The sequence below is a fragment of the Ammodytes marinus genome (assembly GCF_949987685.1).
Source record: "Ammodytes marinus genome assembly, chromosome: 22".
Lineage (NCBI taxonomy): Eukaryota > Metazoa > Chordata > Actinopteri > Uranoscopiformes > Ammodytidae > Ammodytes > Ammodytes marinus.
Window position 1 is genome coordinate 9,128,966 of NC_137226.1, and position 12,317 is coordinate 9,141,282.

The 12,317-nt window shown below is 42.5% G+C and overlaps 1 protein-coding gene across 1 annotated transcript in view; it reads left to right on the plus strand.

The window, feature by feature from the left end:
- The first annotated feature begins 949 nt into the window (after nt 1-949).
- The window catches only part of atp2b1a (ATPase plasma membrane Ca2+ transporting 1a), a 41,498-nt gene continuing 30,130 nt past the window's right edge, over nt 950-12,317 (plus strand). The window contains exons 1-2 of the mRNA XM_080050732.1: nt 950-998; nt 10,857-11,340. Of these exons, the coding sequence (XP_079906858.1) occupies nt 11,142-11,340 (199 nt within the window). The 5' untranslated portion in view covers nt 950-998; nt 10,857-11,141. The remainder of the gene's footprint in view (nt 999-10,856; nt 11,341-12,317) is intronic.

Genomic DNA, 12,317 nt, shown 5'->3' on the forward strand with positions numbered 1-12,317 from the left:
AGAATCGCAAAGAATACAGGCATTGAATCTGCAGAAGAAGAAGAAGAAAAAAGCGCTACGTCATGGAAAGAATGACGTCAGGTTTGATTAGGCGCCGAGGGAAGAGCCTGTGTGTGTGTTCAGCCTAGGAGCAGTTCATGCTGTCAGATAGCAGAAGCGATGCTGCAGTGAGGTTTTCGGTGCGTAGGCCTACTTTTTACAGGCTGCATCATATGATGATGGGAGGGGGGCTGTTGAATAATCCTGTTATTATAAAGCAACACGGGAGCAAAGAGGGAGTACGAGAGGATCATGACGTAACCGTTTCCATAGGCGACTGATATGCGGGCTAAGCCAATGGGAATCCACACCAGAGATCCATACCCATCCTCCTTTTGACGCGCATCACATGTCCCCGGCGGTGTTGTGACAGAAAGGAACTGGGCGAGGCGAGATAGTTCCCGTCAGCCAACTTCCGCCTTCGTCCAAAAAAATACGCGAAATCGTTTCCAACGTAGAGGGTGGCGTCCGGTTTCTTTTCACTTATATTTTAATGCCAAGACTTTTATAAAAGTAGAAGCGTGACGATAGCGTTACAACAGCTACATATATTTAATTGAATTTATGAAAGAGGTGGTGTGGTGTACACACCTGTTCTATTATGAGGTGTGATTTTACGAATGACTAGCCTACCGTAGCAGTCAGTATTCTTAGCTATTGGACACCTTATTTGTGTTAAACACAGTGCCAGTTCAAACGTAATTGCAGGCAGCAGTTACTGTTATACAGCTGTGCGCATGTGTTATATGGTTTCCAGTGAAGTTGACGTGGGTTTCCATGGGTTGAAATCAAATGGGATGGTAACTATCTTGACAGCTTTGGTCGGAGACTCTGGTTGTGGCTGTGACAGCGCAGTGGGCGGGATTTTACCTCAGATCAGGGGAGAGAGTCTAGTCTTTGGTGAGACTGAGGGAGAGTTGTAGAGAGAAAGGGATCTGGGGTGCTCTTCAGAGAACGGAGTAAGTATTTTTGGTTGTATTTTTCTGTGCTAGTGCGAAAAAATGCCACGGGGTAAGGGGCTGCTTCCACGTGTTTTAAACGGTGCATAGAAAACCCTTTTGGGTTTATTCCTGAATTTTTGTGTGCAGTGCTCAACGAGGGCCAGCCACCGGTGGGTAGCTGCCCTGGATAGTTAGCTTCAAGCCAAGCTAACATCGTTAGCCAACGTTATATCTTGGATACATACTGACATTGGGCGTCTCGTTTTCAAACCCAGGTGGCTAATCATCCGGGATGCTGTCAGTTTTTCCTTTCGTTTGGTTTGACTTCTACATTGCCGCTGGGTGAAGTTTTTCGACTTGTCCATCTGTTGGAAGAGTCTTCTGTGAATTTTTTTTTCTTTACAATGAACATAAGCTAACGCCTGTGAGCTAGTTGGCTAACAATTGCACGCAAGTCGGGAAGGTTGTGTTTTTAATGCTGGAGTCAACGCGCTACACTCTCGTGGCCACAAACGTGGCGTTTTGTTCAGGTGTGAAATAACGCTATCCGCTCTAAATGTGGACCTTTATAACGGTATGAGAAAGTTACCGGTTTCATTCTACACTGGGGTGCGTTTAACGACCTGTCATTCAGTTTGTTCAACGTGGACCCCCTTTTTAGAGGCAGGACGATAACGTTAGTGGGGTAATATTATCAACCGGCCTGGACCGGTGTTTTCCGAGCAGTGTACTGTACTGTCACCACGCGCTGCGGTTGTGTCGCTCACGCGGACAATTCGGGGAGCTCACAGCGGCACGTTGAAGTTATTGTATTACTCTGACTGTCACTGGAGAGGGGACAACGGTATAGGCTATGTTTAATTTTAAAAGCGAAAAATCAGTAACGTCCTTTAGCAACCATCAACAGCGTGCCCCCGCGGTGCTGTCAAAGTTAAACACCCATTCGCGGAATATCATTTACCGGCGTTATGTCGGATTCTGTTTCCCCCATGGATTTGTATCATCCGTCACCTCATCCTGAACCCAGCCTGTAGCCATAGCGCCCACCTGTCCATGCCGAACCTCAACCCTAATCACGGACCTCACAGTAGGAACGTGCCACTTTCACCATTTAACGCTACTGAAAGACAAACATCCACTTCATGACTAGCACAACAACTGGAATTCAAAATTAGGCATAGGAAAAAAAAACCTTGACGGTGCATGTCGCTTTAAATCTACAACGTCGGTTACATTATAACGGTAATGTTTTTCCTATTTCAAGCTGCAGTTGTTTGACTACGGACATTGAAGCCGCATTCTTCTTGACCTTGATAAACAATGCAATACAATCTTTTCTTTTCGCACTCAGTCGCATAACATTGCCTGCAAGTTCCCAGGTTGATGTGTGTGGAGAAAGCATAAGCTGAGCACCTTTTGGTGTCTAGTTGAAGGGATCACTCCTTATCCAATTAAATAGCACCGGGTGTGCTGCAGCGCCAGCGGTGTCTTCCTGTGATCGTGTAATGCCTTGGGATTGACACGGTGCATTGCAAAAAGTGTTGTAGTTTTTTTTTTATCGGGAGCACATTTGAATGCAGCATTTTGATTGAGCTTAAGCTCAATAGAATTTCATTCAATAATATGAGATGTGCCAGGCACTCTAGTATGGGATAGTTAGCTGTTAGTTACATAAATGTCATGTCAGCTAAGCAATTATGTGGCTCACATTATAGTCAGACTATCTTATTGCAGGGAATACGCCATTGTAGAGGTGATGACAGGTGTTGGAATTATATGTCTAAGTTTTCATTATTTGCCAGGTTTATTGAGTGCGATTTTATCATAGCTCAGCATATAGAGAGGTTCAGAGTTAGTTTAATGATTCACCAGTAACACAATCTGTTGCTGTGTCTGAGCCCTTTGAACTGAGACTGTTGCTGTCACTCAAGAATGACAAAAATACCCTTTCTTATTCCTCGCTATGCCATGCTTTGCTATGAAGGCTGACTCCACTCCATGCGCCCTTCCTTGAGGATATGAGTCTGTGGTTGTTACACTTGTTTTGTGAATTGTTTTGTGAAATGGTTGTATCCCAGAAGCAGGATCACTTCACCTCCTTGGCAATTTGGTTCAGCTGGATAGTGTTTTCCCTACTGACCTTTTGTAGACCAACAACCTTTTAAGACTCAAAGGTTTTAATCCCTAATGTAGTACATATGAAGTTAATTAACCAAGCTGGAGAGAGTATGCCATTTCTACTAACTAGAATAAGTGCTGTTTGCTTCTTCTCACTGTTGTTAGTAGTCACATAGAGCACTATGCCACTGGGAAGTATGCAGTGCACTGACTGAGTACACTTCCTTCCAGACAGTTAACGCCTGTCAAGTCTGTCCCCAACTCAACATGGACGAGTCCCCCTTAGCTTTGCAATGTGTCCACTGATTTCATTGTCATGCTCTGCACTTCAATTACTAGCAGTCTCAAAAATGTAATTAATATTTTTAATAGCAACAATTGCTTACATTTGTACTTGGTTTAGTCTGTATAACTGTCTAGTATAAAGCAATTATTATAGAGAGCACTGTAGGTCATTCTTTTAAGGTGACATTGACACTCATGTAAACTGACATGGAAAGCTAAATATAGTAATTTTTTTTCAACCATTAAGTATAATGTTTTTATTGTACTATTTATTTAGGATGGAGTGTTGCTTATCTTTCTTTCTCTGTGTGGTTTGTCAGGCCAAGGTTATTCCAAGCAGTGGTTTTAGGTTACATAGAGTTTGACTCACTCATGACTACCTATTCATTAAAATCTGGCCCAACAAAGCAGAAGAAACAAGCTACATAGGTGCACCTAAAATGACTTTGCCGTTTTAAAACACACAAGCCTCAGGCAACATTTTAGCTTCAGGGAGACCGAGGGGGCGATCCATTTTTAAAAAAATGTCAAAACATGTTGGATAAACTCTGATCCTGCCCACTAAAACAACACTGCGATACACACTGCAAAATATCACAAAGGTCTTACTACAAGTCGATCTACCTGGCATTTGTGTTACTTTTGTGCTTTTCTAAAAAGCTCTTGGGCCTAATGGCTGGATATGCTGCAATCCAAAATATAATTTTGAAGTAGGGTAGACTAGATTAGTTTGTTCACGTTTTTATATAATTCAAAATAACATTTTCCTATCTTCATGGTAACTTCCCAAAAAAACATCAGGTAATAAAAAGACAATCTACATTTCAAAATGTCAATCAAACCTATGAATTTCATCTGTACGGTTACCTGTCTTTAGGTCACATTTTGCACCATCTATAGATAAATTACATCTTTAGGCTATAGGCAGATTGCAGTGTTGGGCTATCTGGTGATGCCACCATTACAGCAATGATGCAGTTTCACTGACAGCAAAAGCTTTGATGGCTGGATTGAAAAATCCTCTTGGGGAAGAACGGTAGCCAATGTGAACGTTATTGTCCTTCAGTTTTGAAACTCTTATCTGAAATGTATTATGTCTGACGAGAAAACTATGTTGACGTTAACAGTTTTGGCTGACTTGCAGTCAACGATGATGCATTGGAACGTGTAGCGCACTAGCCCTTAGCTTTCACACTTACTTCCCTGTATAAGTATATTATAGTGTTTGATACAGATATATGTTTGACTCTGAAATATTGCCTACCAGAAATCTTGGTGAAATGAGTTTAAATGCTCAACGCTTGTGCGTTCTGAAATGGGAATGGTAAGGATATCAAGGTCAGACTTTGGCAGCAAAGGACAGACCACCGAGCTGCTACGTAGAATCACACATAACAAAGAACACAGAAAGCTTCTCATCTTCAAAGTGGCTCCATGAAAGATGCTCCACTTTGAAATGGTTCCCGTCCTATGGAGATTAAGGACTATGTTACTGCTAAATAAAAGCCTCCCCTGTTTTCTTTCCTGCAAATGAAAGAAATTATAATAATTTCACAATCACAGATTGAATATGACTCCACATTATTCACGATACACAAGCTGGGCCAAATGTTAAAATATTGGTTTTGATACATTTCATCGTGGACAAAAAAAAGTATGATTTACTAGTGTGAATAAAGGTCCTTCTGTAATTATTGTGTCACATCAACAGGAAAGTCCTCAAGGACTCAGCACTGCTTGTTTAGCAAATGGGAAGTAAATGATTGTACTATATGACCTTTCACCATTTACACAGACAATACAATGATTAGAAGTTGTACTCATGAAAGGAAACACTGGAGTGTTTGTGTGACATGTCCCACAGTGTATTGATGAGGTATTTAAAATGCCTAGAAACTGATGGTGACATTGAATTTGGTTTCATTGAAAGCTCAGCTTTTCATGTCAGCTGTGTCTTGTTGTTCATGGGGACACTTTCCTGTTTTAAAAAGAACACATATGATGGGAAGAACTCGGTCCGCTTTGATTTAGCATGCAGGGATGGAATAAGATCTTGACTTGATCTTGAATTCTTTTTTTTAAGTGTCTCTTTTCATGGACATGTTTTGCAGATGTAATTGTAAGTGGTCTGCAGCCTGACCTGCTGGTTTGTCCAAATGCTTCAATACTACCCTTGTTAGCGCATTTACGTGGATCAAAAGCTAGCATTTCTGTCTCTCCTGTGTTATGACGTAATGAGACAAAATCCTGCTCCATTTTCAGGCCAGTGTGTGCTTCAGCACCTTTTAATTTTTTTAAACATAGACTAGATTGCCATATATTCTTTGATACTACTTTACACACTTATCTTTTTCCACAAAGGTTTAACTTCAAAGTGCAATGATTTATTTAATGGTAAAACAACTGCAGTCTTGCATATTCAAGACATTAAATTTAATGTACAAACTTACTTATGTATAGATGAATAAAGCAGTTGTGTCAATAGTATTAAAAAAAAAACTAAAACATTGTTTTCAAAACAAACCATGGATCTTGCTGGTTGATCGGGTCAAGTTCAACCTCTCAATCCAAACCCCATGCTTAATTTTTCACTGCTAGCTGTATTTCTGCCATAGGTACTTGTTACAGTAAAGCCAAGAGCTACGGCCGCTGCATCTGGATGCACTGCTGCTATTATAGCTTTTATACTGCAACCTGAGCTCCACTACTGTAAATACTTTATAGCCGACTAAAGTAACAGGACTGCTGCACACTTTGCTGTGGCTATGGCAGCGTGCTGACACTGCTGTTATACACCGGTGGAGACTTGCTGTTTGGATGAAGCCTACTAACCTTAAAAACTGTTATTACTTCCACTGAAAAATAACTAGGCTATACATAAACATAAACATTATATAAATGAATCATTGCTGCCATTGAAACTTCTTGTTCTACAGATCACAGAGACCTAACATTGACTTAATGTACAAAACAAGTTAAAGTCTCATCCCTAGTTAATTGCTGCACCTTAAATCCAGGTCAAAAATGATTTATAATTTTTAACACCGATCTCTGTTGCTCCATACTTGAAATAAGAAGAGCTGAAGAGGAAAAGTGTGTTGGACGGTGACACCTCGGCCTGTGTGTTCAGATGAGTTGGCGTTGGAGAGCTGTGTAGATGCTTCCAGTCTGTGGGGTGAAGTAGCGCTCTTTAGCTGCGAGCCCTGGCAGCACAAGGAGGGCTGGGTGTCTCTGATCTGTACCCTCCACATTTACATGGCCTGACCCACTTCAGCGACGGCTAGCATGTGGGGGGAGGGGACAGTCTGGGGGAAGCTAAAAATATCACCCCCTCGCATTAGGCGGCTCCATTGCAGAAGGGATCCCTAGAATTTGCTCTCCTTGACTTGCATGGATGTTGTTGGCACGTAGAGGTGTTCAAACTTGCCAGAGGGTTTTCCTTAGCGTGGAAACACAGACAAGAGGATATTTCTGAGATGCCCACACACCACTGTTGTCCTATCTAACTTGGTTTTCCTCTTGCCCACAGCCCTTCTGGGTGGGGGATTTAGTGTGCATCTAATGTGTGACAGCAGACTTAAATAGCTTAAGTTAAGAAGAGACTCTGTGACCTAAGACCTTGGGTTGAAAACTGCCTCGTATTCATGCAGACCTACCATTTTTAAATGTATTTTTTGCTGCTGCTGTTGTGTGGAAAGGGTTAACCTTAGCCTCTGTCATTCAACCATACCATGCCAGCTGTTGGCTTTGAGATCCAATCACAATGATTTTCCACTGTTGTGACATGTGACCTGCTCGGCAACCCGAAACTGTCGCAGCGCAGCAAATGTTGGCACTTGGTTCATCTTGGCGTTGTTGCTGTAGGGGTGAAGGGCTGTGAATGTGGGAGAGAGGGGCTAACAGAGTGAGACGGCAAAGAATGACATTCTTTACTATAGGCTGACTGCACATGTGCCCTGGCCATGTGGCAAGTCAAATATTCCTGCAATTTTAAAATAAGTCATTTAGAGACCAATTACACATTTCAAAAGCCACGTTATTGCAAGGTGCAAGATGACATGCATTTCTCCGATGACTTGTGCCTCTTTGTTGGAATGTGTGAAAGAACACTACTACACTCAATTAATTGGTAACACAAAGTAGTTCGAACATGTGAAAGGGTTGGATGTTAGGATGTATACAACCCATCTCCAGCGCTGTGCGTCCAGTGAACGTGGGGGCACATGAGTTTGGAAGTCTGTCTGACTAAAACATGTATTGACAGCCAAGTCTTTCTCGTCCGTTCTCAGCGTGCTTTGTCTTGATTTCAAGTGATAAACACATCTTTGCAGATGTGCCCTTGCTAGATATTTCAGCAGAACAGTGTCTGCATTCTGCAAATGAACTGTTTTGCGTAATTCTCCAAACCTTTGAATGCTTCCACACTGCCGACATGTTTGGTGCTTTTATAAAGTGTGAGTGACGGCTGGTGTGTCACAGAAAACGAAATTTTTCGGTAAGAATTATTCAGCCTTTTGACAAAGTGCTTTTTTCGGCTAAAGAATTTTGATTGCTGAAAATTCGCTGCCTACCTAGTTTTAACATGATGAAAGGCCAGGTGGGAATTGTCTAATAATTGTCACATGGCAGAGGTGTCACTTGCCTTGTAGTCCATGGCTCTAACTTGGGCTAAGGAGAGATGAACCTCAAGTACACGCTTTCAAAAGGTATTTCTGTTAAGCCCCAAGAAAATGCCTTTTTTGTAAAAAAAAAAAAACGGCATATGATGTTAATGGACACAGCATGCTGTAATGAAAATTCAGAAATGTCTAAATGGACATGTGCATATGGATTCAAAGCCTCTAACCTTAACGTGTGTTTAGTGCAAGAGTTGCACGAGTATTTCCTCTTCAAAATGGGGATTTCTGTGAGCTCTCCCACCTCGGTAATACCCCCGGCCCTGCAATTATGCTGTGTAATAAATAATAAATTCAGTCCTGTTTTCCATGGCAGATGGCTCTGAATAGAATCTCAACATGTGACAGAATAGTTTCCAAGAATCTCAGTGGAATGAGATACAAGGCAGCATTTCGTTTTGTGCAGTGAGCAATAGTAAAGTCGACATTTTTCTCTCCTGCTGCATCTGCTGCGTCCCAGTTAAACACTCTGACATAGTGAGTTTTGGATCTTAGTTTAGAGCTGCATGTTCAAGGTCCGGTTAGACGGATGAATGGTATGGGTTTATTTTAGTCAGAAATTGCAGAAAAAAGCTAAATCCTCCCCAGCTGAAGCTTTACGGTTCAGATTGCTGAGTCCAGGTGCAGTACAAATTATGGTCTGAAATGGCTTTCCACCTGAAAGAACATTTCATGTTTGGTGTTTTTACAAATTAGGTTTAGACTATAAATCTACCCCGTCTTGTTGAATCTTTCTAATATAATATATTTAAAAAAAAAATCCATTCCTTATAATAAACAGGTGCAGTCAGAGCTCCAGCCATAGACTGTATATAGCTTTTGTGAATGTACGTCAGTATGCTGCTGTTAGCCCCCTGTTCTTCTCTTTCCATTCGAGCGCCCCCAAGATAAATTCCTATCAACTTGGTCTTCACAGGCAAATCAGTCCTCATTGTGTCGGGCTGATTAAAGCTGAATGGTGGACAGCCTCTCATTAGAATGGACTGTCCCATGTAGTGCGGCTCCCTGATCGCCTCAGATAGTCTTAATTAGATAAGATTAAAACACAAGGCTTCTCCAAAAGGTAATCACTCACTTGGAGCCTGCTGCTACGTAACGTCAGCCCAACCAGTGGTGACTTCTCCTCATTCAGGTTTTTTGTCAACCACAGACGGTGCCACGTGGTGTTTGAAGATGGCGGTTTGCTGTGATTCAGGCGTCTGCGTTTGTAGATGAAAGGATTTGACTGTATTGCTTTACTGAACACCTGCACATGAACATCAAATACAAGATAAAACTGAAAGTAGTGGAGTCATTTTACTCCCCACACAGATGCTGGGATCATTTCAAAGTCGACTCGTACCCGGGTCCCCGCCACTTTTCGTATTCAGTGACTTAAAATTCCATTTAAAGCATGCATGTTTTTTTCCCTACCGGCCTCGGCTACTAATCACAGCCCTCAATACAGTTTTCAGTCTACGAAACGATCAGTTGCCATTATAGACAGGGACCATGTATTTTATAGTGGATCGTAGAATAGTTACACGGTGCTGTTATTCAATGTAAGTAGCTCTGGGCATCATTATGCAACCATTTGGGACCACAGGAACTAAACTATTTTAAAACACAGAAATCCTGAATGATGTTTTTGTTGGACTGGTATATTTTGACATTGTGGCCAGTGCAGTGGTGCAGTGTTTGCTTATCATATGTTAACACATATCCTTCAGGTAATCAAAACAATATTTTGTCTAGACCACAGTTGAAAGTAGTTATTTTATCACCAGTTATTATTTTTATTGACGTTATATTACTTTCATGCCTCCATTTTCTTATATACCAAATCCAGCAAAGAGAAGAAACAGGGAGATGCTGCTGGAAGCCTTTACTGAGAAACAGCAGCAAGACATTTTTCTATTGGCAGTAAATAAACACTAGAGATGGGAAAGGCCTACCTATTTAATGCAGGGAAGACCCTGAGAGCAGCTTGATTACTGAATGCTCCACTCTGCACACACTTACTCTGACCAGAAAGCAGAGACCGCCTCACTCCACAACTATTTTGTCCAGAAGACAAACATATTATCATTGTGTTACAACTCAAGAACAGCTCTTCAATATCTCTCTGAAATTAGTTGAAGGCAGTTTTGCTAATTACTTTGCTACTTGTCTCTGGGGCCAACTGTTTTTGTGGAAGGCTTTCCATGTTTTCTCTTGTGCAGCAGTACAATGTTCCCCAGGTGTCTGTGTACATTAACTAGTCAACTCTACCTGTTCCTAAACGAGAAAGGAAATGGTAACAAACAAGTTAGTGAATCTTCACAGGAGAATGTTAAACAAAGACACAACACTATGCTCATAGAGTAAACCTAATAGTTAATGGCTTGAAATCAGCATGCTGTCAGTAACATCTTGAATCCTTACATTGGAGGCCACAGAAAATGTAATGGTCTCTTTAACTTCAGTTGCTTGTGATAACATGGCTGTATTGAAGATCCTCTGCTAAGTGAAACCAGGTCCGTTTTTTGTCGAATTACTGTATTCCTCTCCTCAACTTCCCAGCTTTTAGAATCTCTGCAGTTCATGTAATGGGTTACTTACATGAACTGTAGGAAAATCCTACATCATCCAGCCTGAGAGTGCGTTACAGAACATGACACAATTTCAAAAGTTGGAGTTTCCCTGGACAGTTTGCCCAAATATCAGTCATCCGTCCTCAGGGTGAATGAATGTATGTGAGGAAGAAAAAAAAACTGCTGTTCATGAAATAAGACTGGGTAGTGTCACTAATTTGATTTGTGCATGTTTTGTCTTTCAGATCTCTGTGGTGATCCTCCTCAGTCACCATGAAAGATTAGGAACTCGGCTCTCCAGGGGAAGAATGGCTTGTTTTGTGATATCCCTGCCCTGCTACCTGGCGCATGACTCCTGCAGCATCTGAAGGGCCCGTCAGCTGTTTATGGGATCTACCACTGTGTTTGCACTCTTGAGGATTTAAGCTTTTACCAGGACACCTCTTTTTTCTTCCACACCCCCCCCCCCCCCCCCCACTGTTGAGCCGAAGCAGCAACGCTTTGCTATAGAGTGGGGAGGCGGCGAGACAATGGCGAACAACTCCTACAGTGGGGTGAAGAACAACTCCAACATGGTGGAGGCCAACCACGATGGAGAGTTTGGCTGCTCGCTCAAAGACCTGCGGGACCTCATGGAACTGAGAGGGGCAGAGGCCATCACCAAAATCGGGGAATCTTACGAGAACACTCAAGGACTCTGCCAGCGGTTAAAAACATCGCCCGTAGATGGTAGAGTAACCGTTCCCACACCACACTCTCTCAACATGATATAATCGGATCAAACCGCAGGATGTTTTCTCAACTGTGCTAGTAGCGAGTGCTGTTGCTGGAATGCTATGCTAATGTGGCACACACACACACATAGTTTAGGATGCGTGTCATTGGCGGTCTCGTCCATATCGCGGATACCTTGACTTCACTTCCTTGGAAAACTCATATGCCAGACAGGTGGCCCGGCAGGCTGGCTCATACCTGGGCCAGTCCTGCTCTATTTCAAGGCCTGTGGATATGTCCCTTGCGCCCTCCCTTTCTCCCGTTTCGTGTGTGTGTGTGTGTGTGTGTGTGTGTGTGTGTGTGTGTGTGTGTGTGTGTGTGTGTGTGTGTGTGTGTGTGTGTGTGTGTGTGTGTGTGTGTGTGTGTGTGTGTGTGTGTGTGTGTGTGTGTGTGTGTGTGTGTGTGTGTGTGTGTGTGTGTGTTTTTCAGACACACCAGCTGTCTGCCTGGGCACCGCACCAGGCTGTAGGCAGGTCAATGTCCCACATGTGGCGGACAAAACAGGAGGCTGGGTAGTAATGACTTGAACATGTTGGGGAAGGAGTGACTTCATCTTTTGAATGTTTCCTCTGTCTTACTCTTTCACCACCAAACTCCTCGCCATAAAGATTGCATTATGCTTCGAGTTTTGGAAAAAATACTAGTTGGCCTACATTATGTTAGGGTATTAGGTTCTTACAATAGAACTCTAATGGGGCAGCAGTGGTTGACAGCCCGCCCACACCCTTTTCTACGACTGTATTTCTCTGTTTCAGTTTGTCTCTCTGTAGACAGTCGGACTAATCGCCAGTGTGACCTTGACTGAACTCTTATGGGAGGGGATTTTCAGTTTGATCCCAGATTAAAACGGCACTGCGTATTCACTGTAGCAGCAAACAGCCCCTTCTATTCAGTGTCTCAAAGCAAGGGAAACATTTTCCTGAGATTTATCA